This window comes from Zootoca vivipara, chromosome 14, assembly GCF_965207765.1.
Source record: "Zootoca vivipara chromosome 14, rZooViv2.hap1.1, whole genome shotgun sequence".
NCBI lineage: Eukaryota > Metazoa > Chordata > Lepidosauria > Squamata > Lacertidae > Zootoca > Zootoca vivipara.
In genome coordinates this window covers 25,345,137-25,368,698 of record NC_142597.1, presented here as the reverse complement: position 1 = coordinate 25,368,698, position 23,562 = coordinate 25,345,137, and the positions used below count along the sequence as shown (strand labels likewise).

Genomic DNA, 23,562 nt, shown 5'->3' with positions numbered 1-23,562 from the left:
CTCCATAGATGTGATGCTCAAAGCAGGGAGGCAGGCCTCTGTGCCAAAACCACTGTTGCTGTTCGTGGTGGGAGTTGAAGAGTCATTTGTGCCACTTCAGTTCGTGTGAGAATGACTCAGTTGGCAGCTGCGGCTGCTCTTCAGCTGTCCTGAGGAAGGCTGCAACTTAGTGCTTTGCATGCAGGGAGTCCCAGGTTTGATCTCTGGCGTCTCCAGAGATCCAGTGTGATATAGGGGTTAAAGTCCTGGGAGACCAGAGCTCAGATCTCCACTCTGGCCACGAAGCTCAGCGGGTGACCTTGGGTCAGTCACTGTCTCTCAGCCTAACTTACGTCACAGGGTTGTTGTGGGGATTAAATGAGGAGGGAGGGACCATGTACATCGCAAGGCGATCCTTGGAGAAAAAGGTGCAATACAATGCAATAAATTAATAAGATAGGAATGGGAAGGTCCCTTGCCTGAAATCCTGGAGAGCTGCTGCCAGTCAGTGTGGGCAATACTGATCTAGATAGATCAGTGGTCTTGCTCAGTATAAGGCAACTTCCTACAACCCCTTTACAATTCAAAACTTGGCCAGGTTAATAATTACCGTAGTTGCTGACCAGGGTTATGCATGCATTTAGAATTAACTGTCAAATGAATGTGATCATAGTTCTGATGTGGATTTGCTGAAATGCCCTTTGCTCGCAATGAAGGAATGACGGCACCTCAACATTTGAGGCCGAACCATGAGCGCAGGTGTAGCTTTGCTTCATCTCAGGGCGCGAGCCGAGTGACTGTGGGAAAAGGGGGCCTCCGACAGTGATAACATAAGGAACACTTGGCACATTTGGAAAACGCTAGGCTAAAAATAGCAGGAGAGAGCAAGGGGACAAGGAGCTTGAGGATTTGGAAGAATTTGTCTCTATTGCTAAATGCTCTGTTTTGACTTTGCTTTGGTGAGGCAGTTTTTAACTCCTTTCATGCTAGACCAATTATGGGATTTCTGGCAGGGAACACAGCCCAAATATAGGAGTGTCAGGCAGGGTGGGGTCCACAACTGAGTAGGAAATACTTTTCATTTTCCCAAGTTCTTTCAGCTTGAAAGCTCTTTTTGTTTCCTAACAATTTCTTTTCCTGCTGTTGATATTCCTATCATAGATTATTCTGATGGATTTCTGGTTCTTGGCATGAGTATCTGATTTGTAATATTTTCCAGACAACAAAAGAGCCCAGAAAAGATATTTGCGCATACACAACACACACACACACACACACACACACACACACACACATATATATATATATATATATATATATATATATATATATATATATGCATGCTACAGCTCTTCTTCTTCCCTTCAATATGATTTTGTATTTGCGGAACGGCATGTAATTTTGCAGTGCAAACCCCAAGACCTGTGATTTTTACCACCTCAGGTGAGAATGGGCCAGCTTTGATTCCCACACTACAAAATGTGTGTGTGTGTGTGTGTGTGTGTGTGTGTGTGTGTACACAGTTATTTGAACATGATTAATGCCAATGAGTATGGGACCCAGGTGGCGCTGTGGTTAAACCACTGAGCCTAGGGCTTGCTGATCAGAAGGTCGGCGGTTCGAATCCCTGTGACGGGGTGAGCTCCCGTTGCTTGGTCCCAGCTCCTGCCAACCTAGCAGTTCGAAAGCACCTCAAAGTGCAAGTAGATAAATAGGAACCGCTACAGCGGGAAGGTAAACGGCGTTTCCATGTGCTGCTCTGGTTTGCCAGAAGCGGCTTTGTCATGCTGGCCACATGACCTGGAAGCTATACACTGGCTCCCTCGGCCAATAATGCGAGATGAGCGTGCAACCCCAGAGTCGGTCACGACTGGACCTAATGGTCAGGGGTCCCTTTACCTTTACCTAATGCCAATGAGTATTGCCACTCTTGATTTAAAATAATAATAATGCTGTGGACTCTGGGTAAACTTATCTTTAGTGGCCTTACCAGTAGGTGGTGGCAGGTTTACTAATTCACCAGAGTGATGCTAGGACAGGGACATTGCGGGAAATGGAAAGGTGGCTAGACCCTGCTGCTTCACGCTGATTGGATTTAAGGGTTAGAAAAAAGTAACGAGAGGGGGGCTTGGGGCAGGCATTGGCAGATGCCCAAGAATGCCGGCCCCTTTAAGCTTTGTATCTTGTATTTTACCCCAGAGAGAGAAGTTGAAGCTTTGCAGTCCAGCACTTCCTTGCGATTCCATCATTGTGATTGGTAGAAATAGGGATGCAGGAGGTTAGTACACATAGGAATTGGGGATTAAACGTTGACATTTTAGTCCTTCGTTATTGCTTGGAACTCAGGCACACACTGACAAATATTGAAAAGCCAGAAGTGTACAGGATCATTGTCCTTGAACTAAAGACACTCCGCTTTCGCATTTTGCCATGTGTGTGAGAGTTTATCCTAGAAAGTGCTGGCACAGGCAGGAATGTGTTTTGCCCATCTGAGCTGAAGCAGACTAATGAGATCTTTTGCAGTTTATAATGCATAAAACTTCCAAAATCTACAATTGGGTACGAAAGCATTGCCCAACTGTTGATTTGGGATTTCCCCCCCTTATGGGACAACATAGCTACCTTTGCTTTTTATAGGCTGAAAGCCAGTTCACACTTAATTTTTCTGGTGATTGGCAGATGAATGTGTAAGCTACCTTAATTGAAAAGCCTTGCTTGGAAGGTAACATGAAAGTTTCGTTTCGTTTATGGTGTTTGAACTGTGATAGCCGATGGTATATTGGATCGCAGTTGCAAGACTGGGGGTGGGGTGGGGGACACTGATTCCAGGACGGTTTTTTGCAGAGCAGGAGTGATTATGTGATCTGCCAGAGCATCTTCTCGAATATTTGGATGATTTACAGACTTTCTGGGCCCTGGAAAATGAGTGAGGTGATAATGAGGCTTTCAAGTTTTACTATTGTTTGTGAGATGAGCATAGAACACATTGGGAGAATGGAGAAAATAGTAATTGGAGGCTGTACATTTATTTCCTTTCATGCTACCAACTTAAATGGTAACCGTCTTTGCAAGATGGTTTGCATTTCCAATTAAAAGCTAAATGTTACATTTGAAGCTCCATGTTTTTATTCAAGTTGTTGAACCTATGGCAGCGCAGAAGTAAGCACCACTGTGTTTAAGATTGCTGCCTGACGGCCCTAATAAACTGAATATTGTGCTATGTGCTGCTGTGCTTTGGGTGTGTATCTGTTGGTGTGTGTGCACAAACATAATCAGCACATCTGCCTAATTTTTTTTGGACTCTCTTTAGCAGCCTGGCTGTGGAGGCTGGCATGATGAGCCCTTGGAAATTTACCAGTACACCACAGGGATGGCTCCTTTACATATACAAGGCACCACTGGATATTGCAAACCACAAGGAATTGACATGTATGTGTGTGAACCAGCAAAAAGGGTGGAGGGAAAAGTGCCACCATTATCTCCCCCCCCTAGGTTTTTCCCTGGCTGGGGGTCTGAAGAGTGAAAGAAGGCCTTCCCCAAATAAAGAAGAAAGAAGGCCTTGCAGATTTCCACCAAGATTTCAGATTTCAGATCCTGTCAGGTGTGACCCAAAACTGACACTCATCTGGTCAATTTCTTTTGCATGTAATTGGAATTTTCCTTTCTCCTGATCCTAGCTGTTCAGATTCCCCCCCCCCCCCCCAGAGTACAAAAAGAAACCAGTGAGCCGGGTTGGGGGGGATGCTGTGTTTGCGTGTGAGAAAACTAAACAAAACTGGGGGGAAATCCATTGTCTCCCTTGATGTTTCCGGCCCCTGACCCTTATTGTTGCCATCTGCCCAATCCCTCCTGCTTCCCATCAGCAACCCTACTGCATGGGTGGGGGAAGGAAAGGAGGCAGTAGCATTAACAAAACAAAAAAAGCAAAAAAGAGAGGGTGGACAGTACAAGATAATGCTGATAGAGGAGTTTCTGCTTGCAAAAGCAGAGTCAGATGAGGCTGGTGTAGCGCCTGTTGCCCGCATGCCTTACTAATGAGCTTTTGGAGCATCTGGCCAGCTGTAGTTGGAGATCTAACCTGTTGGGTTCAGCAAGGCAGGGTTTTTTGTTTGTTTGTTTGTTTTGGTTTACATATCTATGTGAAAAGGGAAGAATGGGAGATGGAGCAGAGGAGGGTGCCACAACAAACTTTTTGCTCATTGCTTGGCAGGTTCTTGCCCTCCCTTGTTGCATGCGTGTCTCACCACATGTTGACAGGTTTTTGTTTTTTTAATTGTTTGGCAGGGCCCTTGTGGGGTCCTTGCCTCCATCATAAGCAGAGAAAAACACGTGCCGCCTCTGATTGTGTCCTGCTGCTGCGTGTGGGTGGTAAAAATAAAAATCTTGCAAGTGTGGGTGTCCTGTAATTGCAGCAAAGATGGATGGGGTGTTTCTTGAAGCTGCTGGGCTGTACTGGGAGGGTGGGCTTTTTATAACTCCTTATCAGTGTACAGGGTGACCGTCTGTTTCCTATGTGGTTGTTCGTTTGTAAGCGGTAGTCCTTTGCTCTTGCTGAGCAAGGGGTGATTCAGTCCATAGTGAGAATTTGTAATTTATGTATTACATTAATTTATGTATTGCATCTTGTCTTTCAAGGCAGCACAGGTGGTTCCCCCACCTTTTTATCCTCGCCACGACCCTGAATAAGGGATCCACCCTGTAATCTTTGCAGTGCACCAATACCTAGATGGGATCTGATAGGAGGGAGGGGCTGCAACACACTTATTATTTGCTGGGTGCCGTCAGTAGTAAGCTTAGATAGTACCTCTGGGAGGCAGGTAAGAGCTGGCCTGCTCAACAGTGTATGGGTAGGGCAACTAAGGCGCCGGGGCCGGGGCCGGCCCAATCGCCTTCTAAATCCAGCGCGCAGACGGTCCGGGAATCAGCATGTTTTTACATGAGTAGAATGTGTGCTTTTATTTAAAATGCATCTCTGGGTTATTTGTGGGGCATAGGAATTTGTTCATATTTTTTTCAAAATACAGTGGTACTCGGGTTACGTACCTGATTCGTTCCGGGGTGCGGTACATAACCCGCATAACACTTCTGCGCATGCAGAACGTTTATGCGCATGCGCGCGCAGCGAACCCAGAAGTAAACGCTTCCGGGTCCGCCGCGTATATAACCCGAAAAGTACGTAATCCGAGGTACAACTGTATAGTCTGGTCCCCCAAGGTCTGAGGGACAGTGGACCGATGGTCTCCTGCTGAAAAAGTTTGCTGACCCCTGGTAGAGTAATTGAATTTCAAATGCAGTGCCATGCAAGAGCTGGTTCAAAAACTGTGGGGGAACCAGGCAGAAAGGGACAAGTCTATGTTCTCGTGCCAGTGCTTTCAATGCCACAGGGCAGTTGTTGGAGCAAGCCACCGCAAAAACCCTTGATGTGCATGCGTGTCCAGTTTGCCTTGATTTGTATCACTCACTCTCACTGAAAGGCGCTTGCGCTGTCCATAGAGCAGCAGCCAAAAGAGCAATGAGCCGCACTTTGTCCAGTGATCCTGTGACTCTGTCGCACTTTGGGTGTGCTCTAAACCAGGCACCCCCAAACTGCGGCCCTCCAGATGTTTTGGCCTACAAGTCCCATGATCCCTAGCTAACAGGACCAGTGGTCAGGGATGATGGGAATTGTAGTCCAAAACATCTGGAGGGCCGAAGTTTGGGGGTGCCTGCTCTAAACTGAAGCAACGGGAGATTGAGCAGCGCTAGACTCCCTTGCCTTAGAGGTTCTCAGGTTGCACTAGGTAGTTTGCAAAGGGGGGGGCGGTTAGGGCTTTGGGTGTTCTGCAGTTGTGGCTCTTCACTCCATCCTCCCAGCTATTGGACAATGGATATATTATTACCAGAGGATAAGGCATATTGGAATGTTCATGGCAAAAATAAAGAAGAGACTTGTGGCATTTGAAAGGTGCAGGCAGGCAGATGGAGCCCAAGAAGATGCTCTCCCACAACCTGCCTGCCTGCCTGCCTGTGCCTTTGTCGTCATTTGAGCTCAAATGGTCTGAAAACCAGTATCGCAATCTGAGCGCCATACCAGATTCAGACAATTTATCAATACACCACCCAGCTCTAGTCCCCACCTAATTTACCTTACAGGGGTATTGGGAAAATAAATAGAAGGGAGGAGGGGGAAGACGCCCAACTAGGCTGCCTTCTTAGAAGGAAATGCCGGACACAAATAAATGCCGGACACAAATTCACCACCAGAGTTGGCAAGTTGCTCAAGCTCTCCAAAAAGCGCTATGTAACTCTTATCTTTAGGTCAGAAAAGCGAGTGTTTGCTTGGCAGCCTCCCTCCGGGAGGGGACATGTGGAATACAGTGAGCAAAACGGCCTCTCTCCTTGCCTGGCCTCTGTGGTGACATCTTTGTAAAAATGTCAGGAGGAGTTCAGAGGGATTTTCCTCTGCTTACTCTGGGGCTTCTTTTCAGTGAGTTGCTTTAATGCCTTGGATTTTTGCTGGGATTAGCGAGATGTATTTACCTCAGAAGGGGGAGGAAAGCGAGGGTATAAAAAAAGACAGATTCTCTTAAGTCGTAGATTGGAATCAAAGCTGGAGGAATGAAAGGAGAAGGGAAGGCCCTCCCCCCACCCCACAGCTTCTGTGTGGCCTGGAGCCTGTTTTTGAAGTACAATAATACACTGCTGGCTGCCTTCTTTGCTTCCATCTTCTAATTTATTTATTTTTCATTTGTTACATTTACACTTCTACCACGATGGAACAAAAGGGTGGTATATGTGGGGTTCCTAGATAAGCAGATTTAGACCTGCTTAGCTTCAGTCAGGTATCTACACCAGGTTCCTGTAACCAAGGGATGAGGTGCCTATGGCCTTCTAGACGTTGTTGGATGCCAACAGCTATCAATCCCAACCCCTTTTCCCCGCCAAAAGCCAGGCTTGAAGGCCGTGATCGAGCCTTGCTTGGATCAGTTGGGATCCTCCTTTGCAGCATGGCTTGAACTTAAGCTGCACAGCAAAGGAAGCGAGTTTCCTGGTGTCCATTTGGGGAGCTAAGGACCTGGTCTGCCAGGCTAAACAGCATTTCACACCCAATATAAATGCCCATGCATGAACACCTAAGGCACCATGCAGTGCACAGACTGCTACTTCACACCCTGCAGGTGCTGAGGTCTAATTTGAACTGTTGATGACATATTGTAGAACAATTATTTTCCTGCTACTATATCTTTAAGTGGAAGAGAAGTCAATCACTTATCTTCTATTAAATTAGTATTGGGCCACCTGCTGCGGAGCAGAATCATATAATTGTACATAACTACCACCACCCTAACCCTGCTAAATATAAATCTGAGTAGGTGGATCAGCAACGATTACATCAGATTTTGCTAAACTTGCCCCTTTTTTATTTCCAGAGATTTGATGGGGTGGTGGAGAGCTTCAAGTGAATGTTTCCAGGCCAGAAATGTATGAGGTGCCTTTCTTGATTCTTATGCTGCCACTTGTTTGTTTTTCATAGGCTACAGAATCTTGGCCGTAGAGCTGTTTTCTACTGACTTGAACCCCGTGGTGCAGGAATTTGACCGTAAGTGTGGCAAGGCAAAGAAACATTGGAAGCTACTTTTTGCGGTCAAGACTTTTGTTCCATATAGCTTAATATTGTCTACACTGGACGGCAGAGGCTGTTCACAGTCTCTGAAAGAAAGTCGAAAAACACAGCTTAGCACAAACGTGGGGGCTTCCGGAGAGGAGATAGTGGCCGCTTAGCTCCCCTTTTGGTCCTGCTGCTGTTGTGAGCCAAGCCATGGCTTGGCTTAGCGTGTAGGCCGAAACCAGATTCATGGTTCATTTTGTTCCTGATAAACCACAAGCCGCAACCAAAGTTTGTTCTGGGTTGGGGACAAACCCTGAGCCTGGGTTCGGATGGCAGCCTAAGCCAAAGCAATGCTTAGCTCACATCAGTGCAACAGAAAACAGTATTAGAAGAAGGCCGAAGTTACTGTGATCTACTCTCCAGGATCCCATGCTTCTGCACCAAGTCATGCCTTGGCTTGTGTGTAAACTGAACCAGAAGTCTTCCTCATCCCTGCTTGGATATGGCAGAGCTTGAACCTGGGACTTTTTGCATGCAAAGCATGTGTTCTGTCACTGAGTTATGACCCTTCCGAAGAACTGGATGGCGAGGAAAGCCAGACTTCACCCGGATGTTAACCAGGCCTGATCCTGCTTCGTTTCAGTGCCAAACATTGTCAGGTGCCATCAAGCTACTCACTGGGACAGGACCACCCAATGTGGTGCCCTCCAGATGGACTTCATCCTCCTGTCAGCCTCAGCCAGAATTGCCCACGATCAGGAATAATTGGAGCTGTATGTAGACCAGCACCATCTAGAAGGCACCACACTGGCCAGCCGTGCCAGTGCTTGCAGGAACCAAACAGTTCCGAATTGCAACTTCATCAGGGCTCCTATGCCTTTAATGGGCAATACATAAATGCTATAATAAAATGAGAGTTCCACACCACCCCCTCTGCACACTTTCTCCCAAACCCAAACCCTCTGATCCCTTTAAGAAACACCCCTCTCTGTCACCTCACACCCAGCATGTCCAGCCAGTTGCAAGAAATTGTTGGCATGAACTAGAGTCACTAGACTACTGTTTTTTGGTTTTTTTTTTTGTATTTTCTCCCAGTAGTTGCTATCTGTGTTGGCTGCTCATGTGCTGGCTTGGGTCCACAATCTCCCGTCCAGCAGCTTCTGAGGTTCAGCAGATTTTTCTCCACTTGGGAGGCAGAGGGAAGGCGAGGTTCTTGGCTTCACCGGGCGAGGCTTTTCCCTCGGAATGTTACAGAAATGACAAGATGTTCCTTCTTAATCTGTGCTTGTGTGTGTTCTTGCTGCAGGTGCTGAGCTTTCCTGCATCATCACTTCCACCAAGTCAGTCAATCCTAGGATTGAGTGGAAGAAAATTGCGGGCAAGGACACAAGCTACGTGTATTTTGACCACAGGATGCAGGGTAGGAAATGTTTGCAGCAATTTTCTTCTTGAGGTTTCATTTCAACCCCCGAGCAACTTTCTGTTCAGAGTTTCTAAAAGCAGATGGGTGCCTAGAACTTTTTGCCGTTTCCACTTAACGCTTTGTGAGCCATGAGGGCTAACTTAAGATTTTCAGGGGGCCAGATGTATCAGGGGAACACCTTCTACCCTTCTTCCTTGCCTTTCTCTAGGAGACTGGGTGGACCGTGCAGAGCTCCATGGGAGGACATCACTGCTCATCCACAATGTGACCCGGGCAGATAAAGGCATCTACCGGTGTGAGGTTGCGGCTCCTGAAGACACGCATATTGGAGCTGAGATCAACATCAACCTGACAGTTCATGGTATAAGCCTAGATATTCTCACATTATGCACGTACGTGGGGATGCCTTTTGTTCAAATCACTTGGTGCTAGGAATGGCTTTCTTCTATCCTGTTTCATTTCTGCTGGCACTCAGTCATAGACCTGCACATCCCGTTAGTGCATATCTCCATAAGATGTACTGCTTTTTTAAAAATGTAAAATATATCTATATATATATATATAAATGTAGGCATTGCGCATGGAGGTCACAGCCTTTCCCCGTAACTGCTGAACCGTAATGTAACAAATTTGGCCACAACGTTCCATGCCCATCAGGGAGGGATCTGGCATAATTCCCCCCCCCAAAAAAACCCATACCTTTCACACCTAAAATAATGATTAAACACAAAAAGTGGTGCTCAAATTAGACGTCACCACCAGAAGCTCTGAAGACTCTAGCAGCATCCAATAGAAACGCAGATCGCACGCTGCCACCTCCAAAGCCGCGCCACCAGATGACATCACAAAATTCCACAGCAACCAACTGAAAACAGTCCTTTTGCAGCAACAAGGCCCAGCTTTTTCAATAGGCTGCAGCATTGCCAAGCAGGGAAAACTGAGTAGGCTGCACCATTCAGTAGGCCACAGGCAAAAACAAACAGAATAGGGCCTTTCACAATGGGGGAGGCACAGGGATGAGGCACAACAAAGGAAGGGGGAAAACACATAGCCATGGGGGGGAGAGAGGGCCCTGAGTCAGCCGAAGCAGTGGGGGGGGGGTTGGGACAGGGAAAACTGAGTAGGCCGCAGCATTGCCCAGCAGGGAAAATTGAGTAGGCCTCACCATTGCCCAGTAGGCCACAGGCAAAAACAAACAGAATATGGGCCTTTCACAGGGTGGGGTAACCACAGGCATGAGGCACAACAACGGGGGAGGGGGCTCACAGGGATGGGGGGAGGTAGGACTCTGAGTCAGCCAAAGCAGTGGGGCGTGGGGACATTTTCAGGAACACATATGGGGGGAGTCTTATTTTTGAAACTTACAGTAGGTTTGGGACAGGGCAGGTGAGGGGACTCTAAAGGGAGACTCTGAAGGTCCATTTAACAGAAAAAGGTCCATTTAACACAAAATCCCACAGCACCGTGTGGCCGGGACAGCTAGTTAGCTATACATTCTTTGGAGAAGGAGAAATATGTGAGTACATGAAAGAACCTTTTACCAGTCTCTCTAACTCACTGCTGTCTACTTTAGGCAGAAGAGTCTTCCCAGAGTCTCAAGGGGAGGTTTCTCCCAGCCCCGTCCCCTGAGAATCCTCTTAAGCCAAAGTCCCAGGAGCTCAGCTGCAGAACTTCTGCTCTGTCGCTGTGTGATAAGGGTTGATTGATGCCAAATGGACAGTGAGACAGCAGATGATGCCTGGCAAGCTTGCTATGTTGGTCCCCTATTCAGCCTTGATGTCTGCCTAGCTTCTGAGACCAGGAGCAGGGAGCCATTATTGTTGTTATTATTTAAAGCAGCTAATGTGCTAAAAATCAACCAATCACCAATTTCCCAATCCTCGCAGATCATGCTTCTTGAGAGCTGGCTTGGTGTGACCTATGGCCTGTCCCTGCCTTGCTCTGTTGCTGCCCTGCTCTCTGGCTCACGAGACTGGGGGGCAAAACCACACCCAAGCATTGTGCATGTTTTTTGTAATGTTCATTGGAGTGGCGCCGCTTTGTGTTTATTTTGTAACCAACTTGGAGCAGTTTGGCTTCTACTCTATTCAGCATGAAGGGATGAATGAAACACATGCTGGGTGGGATGTCAATAGTGGCAAATTGTTAACCAGTCTGACTTACCTAGTGGGCATCTCTTTCCCCAACAGTGAAACCAGTGGCCCCAAAGTGCCGAGTGCCCCAGTCAGTGCCTGTGGGTAAATCCGCTACTCTCCACTGCCAGGAAAAGGAAGGCTTCCCTGAACCAACTTACAAATGGTACCGTAATGGTGAAACTTTGCCTCTTGACTCCAAAGCCAGCTCCAAATTCCAGAATTCCTCCTTCACTGTGAACACAAAAACGGGCACGTTGGTAAGTCTCACGCGGAAGGCAGGCAGGCAGAGGAAGGGTGGATTGTGCTATCATTTGGGCAGTTTGTTGGATTGGATCTGGGTTAGCCAATGTTGGTGCCCTCCAGATGTTGTGAACCAAAAGTCCGGTCGGTCCTATCAAGCATAGTCAGTGGTCAAGGATTATGGGAGTTGTAGTTCAGCAACATCTGAAGGGGCACAGTTTAGCCACCCCTGAATTGGATGGTCTTCTATTCACCCCTAACTATAATGCTATTAGCCTGTTCAGACATTCACTGAAATGAATTATTTTAATGAGGACATATGGGCATCCCCCTGGACTTAACCGTCCAGGGGTCCTTTACCTTTACCTTTGATGCTCACAATGTCACAAGTAATGTGGCCGATGTGCATAAATGTTTACCCAGAAATACCTGATTTGCACGATCCTTTTTTTTCTTGGAAAATGAGTTTCAGAGGGACTGTTTAATTAACCAGTAGTCGCTTCTCACCCCAAGGTCTCCAAGCGACCGACACACACACACACACACACAAACACAAACACACACACACCATAAGGGAAGGGAAGAATGGGGGGGGGTTGTACAATACACCATCAATATATTGTCTAATGTTAACATTTATAAAAGAACACACCCGCCATACAAACTATGCTCAGATAATAAACAAGCAATGCTCTGACCCACTAATTAGCAAATAAACAACTATTTTATTCCCCTTTTAACCTCCTGCTCCACCCAAAAGGCTGGTTTCAGGCCAGCTCTTGAAAATCAGCTGTGGGTGGGTCCAGCATCATCCTCCAGGGATACTCCAACATCTCTCCACTCCCTTCAGAGAAGAGCTGTAGCAAAGCAAAGCAGGAAGATGGTAGCAACTCTTTTTCCTGCTTTGCAGTTGGTCTGGCTTACGTTTTTGCCTGTGTAAGGATGTCTGTGCTGAGTATGTGCACCTGCTTTCTTATATACAGGTATGTGTTGGGAAGTTTGCACATTTATGACTGATGGTTCATGGTTGATGATATTTGGAAAAAAAACACAGTCTGCTTCTCTATGCCTGGTGACAGAAACTTGAGGCCAAGTGGGGTTGTTGTTTTAACCAACCACCTGACCTTGAACACTTAGATCTTTCCCCACAAAAAAAACTGGGTAGCCATTTTAATAGCGCCCCTTCATTCATTTTAGAGGCACCTCAGTTTGTCCTATAAATCCAAAATATATTTTTTACCAGGCGCTTTATTGCACAACGTATCATTTGAGTGTGCAAGGGAGCACAGAAGGTTCAAATTAAGAGGCAAATTAGTATAATTAATAAGAAATATGCCTATTCTTAAGAAACGAGCTCGTTTCAAGCGCAAAACCTAAAATATATTATTTCTTGGTGGCTGCAAATTCATTTCTGGCTGAGTGATGGTATATGGTGTTGTCGCCCCCCTTTTTGGGATGGATGTTAAGAACTTTAGAAATAGCACAAATTGCTAGATTAACAGATGCTGGGGGGGGGCGGAGATTATTTCTGTAGAGTTTTTCCCTTTTCCCATAAATCGTTACCTTTTTAATACGTATCAGAACGCATATTATAATGCTGCAAGACTGGGTGCTGTTATATTTTATGTAGAATACTCATTCAGAAATTAAAAAGAAAAGAAAATCTGTTTCTAAAAAAAGCTCTTTGTCCTAATGGCTTATTCTTATGGTTTAGGTCAGCCTTTCACAGACTGGTACCCTCCAGATGTTGTTGCACTCAGGCCCTTTCAGCTCTACCCAGCCCGGCCAAAGAACCATATAGACACTCAAGTTGCTGCTTTGATGGCTGTCACTCAGAGCAGTGTTTCACTTTGGGAGAAGGGTCGTATCTTAGTGGTACAGCATCTGTTTTGCATGCAGGAAGCACCAGGTTCAAGCCCCGGCATCTCCAGGTAGCGCTGTCTGAAACACTGGAGAGATGCTGCCGGTCAGTGTAGACAGTACAGAGCTAGGTGGACTAGGGGCATGAATCAGTATAAGGCAACTTCCTGTGTTCCTAATGGGAGCTGGTGATGCCAAGCTGGCCAAACCTTAGCAATAATGGTTCACTTACAACTCAATCACACTTGGGGTCTGGAGGTAATTGACAGGGCATTGCCATGGTGGCTTGAAGTGAACTTTTATCTAGTCCAGTATTCTGCTTCAAACAATGAGAACTCCCTCCTCCAACAGATGCTTTGTTAAAGCTCACAAACCGGATGCCAAAGACAAACTTTCCCCCTCTGTTATTTGTCCCCAGCATCCTGTTATTTGTAGGTATACTGCCTCTGAGCCTGGAGGCTCTGTTAGGCTATCATAGTAGCTAAACGATAGTCCTTCCCTCCACTGGTCTGGCCAGTCCTTTTATTTGTAAGCCATCTATGATCATACCTATTACCTCATTTTGTGGCAGTGACTCCCATAAGTTAATTGTGCATCAAATAAAGGGGAGAAATATTTCCTTAATGCTTGCCTGTTTCATTGGGTTACTCTTGAGTTCCAGTCACTAACAAGAGAGGGAAAAAATGCCCTCCCCGCTGGCATTCATTTTCTCCATTTCACTAATTGATGCTATAACCCCACTAGCATTTGTAGCGGAGCACCTTTTCCCCAACGTTGCACACGAAGAGAGCGAAGGAGCTGCCAGCCTCTCTTTGATCTTTTCCCCCGTTAAAATGTTCAGTAGTTCTTCCAAGTGCTAAATATAGGTACAAAACGTAGGAGACACTTCTGTCCCTTCAGCAGGCACTCCTCTGCCAGCCTCAGTTTACACTTTGGCACGAGAGGGCTTCCTCAGCAGTTTTCTACCAGGGGAGAACTGGTTGCTGGTTCGTTCCTGGACCACCGGCCTAGCACAGCGTGGGGAATGTTTCCATTATTCATATCAAGTAGAGACAGTCAAAGTGCCAGGTCATTTCTGGGGCTCCCTGCATTCCATGGACCTAGCAGGCTGGGGGAATGTTCTGCATTCCCTGCAGATCAGCTTTTTATGCTCTCGCTCTCAGCCCCATCACTTTTTATAATAGTTAACTTGAGTGACCACTGAGAAACAGGAGGGAGGCATCACCAGCAAGGCTCGGTGGAACCTAGAGGTTTCTAGAAATACAAAAACTGGGGAAAGCATTTGACTGATGACTAAGCATGGTCAGTAGTCCTGGAATGTTCGCCTGTCAATTGGAAAAGAAAACCAGGTGTTGGAAATGGAATGGAATGCCTTGGAAAGGGGGTACAGCTCAATGTCTGGATCTCTGAAAACGAACGCTCCAATTTGGAGGAAGGCTACACACTGCCACATTCCATTTCAGGCCCCATTTGTAGCCTCTTAATTCTCCAGTTAGAGTTCAGAGCCAGTTTACACATTCGGGGGGGAAAGGCATGTGGTGCAGACATCTGGGACCGTGCCATTTCAGAATGCAGTGTTTTGGAGGGATATTATAGTTATTACTCTGTCATCCATAGACATGGTGCTTTACAAAATACGATAGGACAGCCCTTGCCTGTATATAATTCAATACAGTGGGGGAGACGAAAGGAAGAGGAAGGAAATGGAGGCAAAGGAAATGGGAGGGGTATGCATTTATTTCATTCTCTTCATGTAGAAAATGTCCCTGTATGCAGAAAGCATGCTAGGCTTCAACCTTCCTCTCTTTTAAGTGCTGCGTTTTCTACACGCAGGGAGTTTTTTTTTAAAATGGAAGGAGCCTTCAAATATGTGACCTCCCCCCTCCAACCACACCCCACCCCATTCTGAAAGGGTACAATCTCATAGGATGTACTGTACAAGAAACACTCTGAGTGCTTGTGGAAAGCTTTCATAAATACCACCTATTACTGGGAATCGTAACTTGTATTCGTGCAGGTCTTCAGCGAAGTGCAAAAAGGAGACACAGGCCGTTACACCTGTAGAGCGACGAATGCCGTGGGTGATGCCTGGTGCGAGGAGATGGAGATGCAAGTCTGTGAGTCTAAGAAGTGCCCGGGGGGGGGGGGGTTTGCTGGTGTTCAGGGGAGGGTGCAGTCTTTCCCCCGCAAGCAGGGAGGGGCTGGATGTTCATGGCTGTCTTCTCTCCTCCAGATGACCTTAATGTTGCTGGGATTGTTGGAGGGGTCATGGTGGTCCTCGCTGTCCTTTTGCTGACTACGGTGGGAATCTGCTGCGCCTACAGGAAGGGTTTGTTTGTGAACAACAAGCAAAATGGAAATAGGTAAGCCTAAGCAACTGATTCCTCATCTCACTCCTTTTCCCTCAGGTGATTTTCTCTCAGCAGAGGGCGTGAAAGACCATGCGATTAAAGCCAATCTGCATGCACACATGGGGACTGGGTTGCATGTAAGGCCAATGGCTTTAAAGAGCAAATGCCTCAAATCTGGTGCAATGAACTGAGCGCTCATAACACAAGGTAAAATACCGTAATTCTAACAAAGGGGCACACCAACGGCTGCAGGACAATCAGCTCACGTAGGCAGCTGCCTTCTGACAGAAGCACAAGCAATGGCCTGCTCTCCCTTTTTTGAACGGAGAGAAACATTAAAGGAAACGGTCCTTGGCGATATTGCTATTTCAAAGTGTGGGAGGGACGACAAGTCAGTGGCAATGTGTGTATTCTGCATGCAGGAAGTCTCAGGTCCAGTTCGAAGAATCTCTAGTTTAAAACGATCTGTTTGCCAGCTGATGGGAAAGCTCTCTTTCTACCTGAGAACCCTGGGGAGACACTGCCAGCCAGAGCTGGCAATACTAGGCTAGGTAGACAAATTGTCTGACCTGTGATGAAGCATCTCCCTGTGAAGACAGTGCCAGCCTTGTTCTTTGGGTGGGTGTTCACATTCCCTCATCAAAAGAAATAGGGGTGGTGGTGATTTAGAAGCTGGGGGATAAGCTTTGACTGGAGCAGATTGACCCATCCAGAGAGATCCAGGGCTTCTGGAATGCTGTAGGTCAGGATGTGGGGAGCACACAAGTGAAATAAGGCAGGATGGAGATGCAGGGCCCATTCTCAACAGGACCCCTGTGCCCTGTAATCTGTGCCTGTGCAGTTTTGCACCATGGCTTATGAGCACAGGAGTTTTAACTTACTGGCACTGGGCAGAAACCTTGTGCCCAGAGGCCTGACTTCTTCATTTCTGTCACCTGGTGCTCAGCTTTTCTGTTAGTGCATCTGCTGGGTGACGTGAAATGAGGCAACTTTCCTGCGACCAGCTTCAGTAGCGAGTGAGCCCAAAGGGAGCAGATGGCTTAAAATTAGTCACAACAGGAAATGACACCCGAGGAAGAGGAAGACCCCGGGGCAGTGACCAGAGAAAGATAACGTTGTTCCCATCTTATTTGTTAAAACTGACTCAGGCTTCCGAGCTGCCGGGGCTTAAGAGTTGGAGGTCACCCTTGCTCTTAGAGCAGCCGTTGAAGTGGTCCAGTTTGGGTAAATCTTCAGTTCGATGTTTCTGTTTAATCTCAGAGCATATAAATAGCACAAAGAGCAGGAAGTGTGTGTTATTTGGTTTTATATAATCAATACCAAGACAGAAACAAAGTCTTCTAAACTCTCGAAAAAGTTGCTTTCCCCAGCTGTTCTCCCATGATGGAGCTGTTCAAAGGTGTAGGTCTGCTGAGAGTGGAGTACAAATGAGCCCACTGTGCAGAGCACACAGCTCACCAGGGCTGTTCTTGGGTCAGGGAGCATTCCCCCACCCAAGTTTTTTCTCCTAGCCAAATGCCAAACTGCCAAACCACCAAGTTCTGCCTGAAAGGTGGGTTAGTGCCCACATCTTTCATTTTCCTTCCTGTCCCTCCCAACTTCACTCCTGTCAGCACTTTGTCTTGACTTCTCTTTGGACTCCTTCAGTGTTGCTCCAAATGGGCATTCTCAGAATTCATGTCTGCTCATTTCAGCGCAGTGGAAAGAAATTTCGATTTGCCATCATGGGAAAACCTTTTTGGACTTCCTGGCTTGTGAGAGTACAAGCTGCAGCTACAGAGGACGGTGCTTCCTTTCTGAGCTCCAAACCAGCCTTTGCATTTTACCCTGTGGTTTTGTTTACATCGGTAAAATCATGTGTGAGAGAGCGCACACACAGTCCTCCCAGCAGCAGATGCTTGAAAACCAGTGATATAACTTAAGAGCCTTCTTTCTGCACCGCGAGTAAATTGTGTATTCCTCATTTCCAGCTACAAGACTCCAGCGAAGCCAGATGGCGTGAACTACATCCGCACAGATGAAGAGGTAGGAAGTTCCCTCGGGGCTCAAAGTCAATAGATACATTTGAAATAGGTTAGATCTCAGGGCGATGCATTCACTGCAGTGTTTGAGATGAGCCAGGGGAGGCAGCTCCAAAAGGTGGATACATATATTTAAAGGGTACCCTCCCACATAATGCTCATTTAATAATTAGGGGAGAGTTCTAGGGCTATGTGCCCTCTGGATAAACAAATTCTATGTTTCCATGAATTCAACTGCTGGACTGGGGAAAGATAGATTCTGTGATCTGTATGAATTAAGAAAAAATGGGCCTGATTTGCATATTTGTTTCTTATTTATAAATTATGTGTTTCACTGCCCCCCTGCCCACTTTTGCATGAAGTTTTCAGCCTTTGCGAGTAGTGGGTGAGAGGACGCAATGAGCTGCTTTCCTCAAGAGTACTGTAGATTAAATAATTATATCCTGAGTAATTTTGTTTGCACAAGGTGTACAGGTTCATTGCACACAACTTTGGGCCTTTAAGTGCAGAGTAGATGTGAATCCGGGCTTTTATTTAGCTTCATGAGGCAGAACAAAGCACCTTGAAAGTTAAATGGAGGAAGCCCGGTCTCTGCCCCAAGCAGCTTGCAATCTAAATTTCAACACTAGGGAAGCCGACAAAAGAAAGGGAGGAATGAGTGAAGCGAGGCAAGTAAGGGAGGAATGTGAGCGAGTGCCATTAACAAGCACCCTTACTGCCCATGTGCGGCTTGATCTGGTTGCCACTTTCCCATCCTGTCTGACCTTCTCAGGCAGGTGAGAGAAACAAAATATCTACCCTGCAGCAGAAACACACAGGTGACTGCTTTACGGAGCCCTGGAGTCATTCAGAACCACAAGCTAAAGGGTGAGCTGCAGCTTCCTTGGTGTGACTCCACCTACAGGAAGAGGCCAGGGAAGTCTCAGGAGATTGTGCTGGTTGGAGCACTACATGTGGTAGGTGTGAGTGGGAGGCTGAGGAAGAGGAAGAACAGAGTGCTGCTTTCTTGACTCCATCGCCTCCATTCTGAAGCCACAGGACTGATGTAGCCAGAACCCCTCATAAGTCTTAAGTGTAGGATAAAAAAATGGCCTATAATGACTCCGTTCCATAGAATGACTGCTTTAATTTAGGCTGGGGCAAGCAGTTGCAGGAGGTGTACCCTATAGAACTTCTATACCCCCCCCACCACCTGAAAACCTTTCTTGTTTCTCCATTCCAGGGTGACTTCAGGCACAAGTCCTCATTCGTGATATGAAACGGCAGAAGAAATCTGGATTTTGCCCATCAGCAAGAATGGAATGTGGATAGAACCTCCTTCTGGAACTCTTTATGAAAGAGCAGCTAACAAACGGCGTGTGCATGGATGCGATTTAGAGGAAACCGAACAAATCATCCATGCGTGCGCACACACACACACACGCGTGTGCATACCTGGTTTTTATTTTTTGGCCAAAGTCGAGCAATGATTTCCTTTTCTTTTAAAAAATAACCAAACCAATCTCTTCTTCCCTGGAAAGTGCCATGTAGATCAGCACAGTCCAGACCCTGTGGACAAGGAGAGGACCTATTTGACCTTTGGCAGGAGAAAAAACAATTCCCTAAAAGTATCTGTGGGACCACATTCCTCCATCATTCATGCCACTGGAGGCTGTGGAGCTGCCTCCTGCCAGCGTTTTACAGACTGCCAGGCTACCAGCACTTAAAAGGGGAAATCTTAGAAATGGGCTTACACTACTTCCTTTTCCATTTCTTCTCTCTCTCTCTCTCCTTTTTAATTCACAGAAGTGTTAACAATGGCAGTAGAATGAAATTATGCCTAGAGAGATCAGAAAGGCCCTACTGGCTAGCTAAGCATCTGGTGACCTGATGCTTTGAGTTGGGTTCCTGCGCTCTCGCAGCAGCTGTGTGTGAAAAGCACAGAAGCAATGTGTGCTTTCGTTTTCCTAAAGCTCAAATAATGGAAACAGCAGGCACTTCCAGAGCCCCCCCAGAAACTACGTTGCTGCCAGCCAATCACTGTAATTCTTGCCAACGGTGTCCACTTACTAAACATGCACACAAGGCACCAATCAACACATGGAGATGCCAGGAATTCCAGGATGGTGTCATAGGATGCAGTTCCCATGACAACACACACTGCACAAATAGGATGCCATGAATGGGCTACTGCACCTTCTTCCATCAAAGCATCCTAGGGCTTAGGAGGCTACCATAGTCTTTATTGATGTCTTTTGTGCACCATGCCCTTTCACAAAAGTACTCTAGGCGTGGCACCCTCTCACGAGTCTAGATATATGCAAGCCACATTCCTTGCTGAGGCTTATATGCTCTTGACACTCTGCTGTGATTTTCTTCTGAGTCAGTTGCAATCCTCCATTGTGTCTAGGAACAGGCAGTGAGGAAGTAAGTGGGACAGCCATTCCCTTCTCCCTGTTGAGTGTTCGTTTAGGTATGACAAGGTATTTCGTTGTCGTAACTTTATGCTGGCGGAGAAGGCAGATTAAGAGGGTGGGATTTGGTCTAAACTAGCCATTCCTCTGATCCTACACCATCTCTGGCTCACGCCTCCCCGCCTTGTAGTTGTCATGCCATCACCACACTTCACTATAACAGCTTAATTTGGGCTTAGGTGGTGGACGTCAGATTGTAGTTCTGGCAGTGAACCTCTGTACCAGCAATGACAGAACTAAGTGAATGATTCTCACATTGAAAAATAGCATGCCTTCAGGAAGGTTAGGCGAAAATCCTTCTTGCTGGCATTCTAGATTTCTCTGTGCAGGGTGTCCCCCCCCCCCCCGTATGGTGGAACATCTAGTCACGTGAGCCACCCCTACCTGTATTAGGAAGTGGTACGGCGCACACATAGGTGAACCACCTTGCCTTTGAGTTATCCAGGTGTTAAGGGTTTTCTTGGTGATGCTGCCTTCAGCCAGCCAGTGTAACTTGTGGATTCAATTATCATGTTGTTAGAAAGGCTGGGATTTGGAGGGTGGGGTTGGCAAAAAAAATAATTGTGTGAATCTGCTTTATCTGCATGGGAGGCTTCTTTGGTCATTCCATCTTTTTTATTATTCGGTAGGCTGATCAGATAGTGCATGGTCAGCTCAGCCTTGTCAGTTTCCAGTGCCACAAGTTGGTTGTCTCATCCTGCTCCTCCACCACCCCCACCCCTGGTTTGGCGTCTCCAAATTGAGGTTTTGCCCACAGCGAAATTCCCAAGAAATCCACCGAAAGCAGGATAGAGTGGGACAGAGAACCTTTGCCGAATTTCCCATTCAATGTCCCTGCAATGTTTCAGCCGTTTTCAGGCCAGCATGAGAACATTTCTTCCTTGTTTTACATCACCTAATCCCGCTAATCCGCATTGAGCAATCTTGCCTGTTGTGCACCCCTTTCCATGCCAATCAAAGCATACAGGTGCTTCACTGGACAGGTAAGCACAAAAGCCAAACCTCCTTCCGTGCAGCAGGGCTGAAATTCCAACATGGCACCAAGACTGAGGGCAAAGCTTTTCTACTGTTCCTCCTTTTGTAGATTCTGCATTCTAATTTTTTTGCAAAGATATATTTTGATTACTTAAAAAAAGTGATTAATGTTTCTATTTAAGATGTAAATAGGTTGGTAGGCCAAACAGTGTTTAAGTAATAATGTAGCTTTTTTTTAAAGGATTCTTAAGTTTTCTTTAATGACAGGTGGGAGATCCTGTGCTGATTCAAACCATATCAGTATTGTTATCAAAGAGCACAGAAAACTGTAGAAGTCAAGGAAAGCGGGCAGCTTGTTCTCTTCCTGTTTCCCTTTATTTGGGGTTGGGGGTGGTTGGGGAATAAGACATAATGTAGTCTGCAGGAAGAATTGCTTTTCTCTATCAGTATTTCTGCTCTTCCTGCAGCAACAAAATGGACCAGGATGGAAAAAAACTGTACAATTAGTTGCAGGAAGGGAAGTGTTTTATCAGATGGCAGCCTTCTGATGTGTCACACTGAACGGACAGGTTTGTGGTACAACGTGGCGTTAGAAGGAAAAGCCCCAAATGTGGGCAAGACTTTTGGCACACCCAGGGCAGCTCTAACCCTTTGGCTGTTCCCTTTGAATCCTGGACACTTGTAAAAACAAAAGAAGAGGAAGAGTTGCCAAATGAACCTGTTAAGTTTTAAGAAGGCAAAAGCCGCCTCCCTCTTAATCTCATGTGATTCAGTTTCAACTCAAAAATACTTGGGTCACAAATTAGAAAAGGAGGTTGATTGAGAAAGTACACAGGTCCCCCCCCCTTTTTAGTAGTAATGATGGGGGCTGCCAACGCATGTAGCTATAAACTGATAATTCCATTTCTTGCCATGTTTTATTCCGCAGTCTGGGAGGGTGTTGGGGGCCAGTCATTGTGCTGCAAGAACAATTTCCTGCTGTGGGGTGGGGATGGGGAAGAGGGGCAAGCGTGTGTTTCTTCTTCTTTTTTTTAAAAAAAGCATAGCGTACTTTTGCAGCAATGGTGTTTTTCAACTACCAATTTTATGGTCTTAACTTTGGATGCAGACAGTATTTTATATTTTTATTGCATTTTTTTATTTTTGGATTGTTTTGTGTTTCATTTGTTCATGGTCTATATTAATCTGCCTTGGAATATCCAAAACGGCGAGTGGATTTTTCTTTTCTTTTCTCTTGGTATGTGTGTGTGTGTGTTTAAAGAGAGTTTGGAGATGTCATTGATGTGTTTCATTTCTTTGCAGGAGCCCAGATCCCAGATCCCTACCCTCTTTTCAAGCTAAGGTGGCAACAATAAAGGGGAAGCTGTAACAGGGCATTTCACTGCCGCTATCTTGTTTTGATTTAACCATGGCTACCTCTAAGAGGCATTCAACCAAAGCATAATTTTCTTCCACTGCCGAAATGCTTCCCCCCTCTAAACCTCAGTGATAGAATAGGGTTGCCTTCAGAATCAAAACAGCTCTCCTTTCCACTTTCGTTTGTTCATTGTGCTGCTTGGCAGAGAGCAGAGCAAAGGCTTGCAGTATTATAATTTATTAGAATGAATCGAAATGAAGGGCTAGCACCACCCATCCTTGAGACATATCTGCACAATGCAAGCCCATCTGGGATTCGCAGTCATGATTTGCAGGCTGGGGAAATGGTAGTTCTGCAAGAGGCATAAGGTATTAGCACAGGGATGGGGAGCCAGTAGGGTCTTCCTGATGCTGTTGGATTCTAGCTCCTTTTAGCTCCAGCCAACATGGCAAAGTCAGGGATGATGGGATTTGGAGTCCCAACAGCATCTGGAGGGCTACAGTTTCTCTCCAGCCCCAAGCAGAAATATAGTCCATCCCCTTTGCAAAGCTGCCACTGTAGGATATTGGGTAGCTGGAGCCTAGGTATAAGGGGAACATGGAGGTTTGGTTCTCAGTAGGCTTGGGAGCAGGGAGAGGACTCTGTTAAACCAAGCTGGGGGATTCAGTGTGTGCTGTCAGGGCACCTGGCTAAGGCTGAATTGATCTTGGGTTCAGTTCTTTTAGCACTGCCACTTTGCACACAAAGTTGCAGAATTTTGGATGGCGCAGTTTTAAGAATGCAGTTGGAGAAACCATTTTCGAATGGTCCTCTGTGGCTTAAAAAAAAAAAAACAAGCCACCACCACTACAGATAATGAAGTCTCACCCAAGGAGGAAAACAATGCAGTTGGGTATACGCAGTGAACTTTCCACTTAGAAAAGTGTTTTCCCCCTTTTAAATAAATGAATGAATGAATTTTTCACTTATATTCTGAAATGCTACTGTCCATCCTACCACCTCTCAGGACCATACTGTCCCATTCTGAGTGGGTGACTATGCAGCCCCATATCATGTAAAAGGAGGGGATAGAGTGGGGGAGCATACCACTTCAACCTGCAGGTGGTGAGGGGATCCTTTTTTGAATGCTCTACTCCACACCGATCATGCAATAAATTAGCACTTCAGGAAGAAACGGTTC

At 46.3% G+C, this 23,562-nt stretch overlaps 1 protein-coding gene across 1 annotated transcript in view; it reads left to right on the top strand.

Moving 5' to 3' along the window:
• JAM3 (junctional adhesion molecule 3) overlaps nt 1-23,273 on the top strand; it is a 42,008-nt gene extending 18,735 nt beyond the window's left edge. Inside the window, exons 2-9 of the mRNA XM_060268585.2 lie at nt 7,493-7,558; nt 8,874-8,987; nt 9,199-9,351; nt 11,180-11,382; nt 15,243-15,342; nt 15,459-15,588; nt 17,547-17,601; nt 18,820-23,273. Of these exons, the coding sequence (XP_060124568.2) occupies nt 7,493-7,558; nt 8,874-8,987; nt 9,199-9,351; nt 11,180-11,382; nt 15,243-15,342; nt 15,459-15,588; nt 17,547-17,601; nt 18,820-18,855 (857 nt within the window). The 3' untranslated portion in view covers nt 18,856-23,273. The remainder of the gene's footprint in view (nt 1-7,492; nt 7,559-8,873; nt 8,988-9,198; nt 9,352-11,179; nt 11,383-15,242; nt 15,343-15,458; nt 15,589-17,546; nt 17,602-18,819) is intronic.
• The last annotated feature ends 289 nt before the right edge of the window (nt 23,274-23,562 follow it).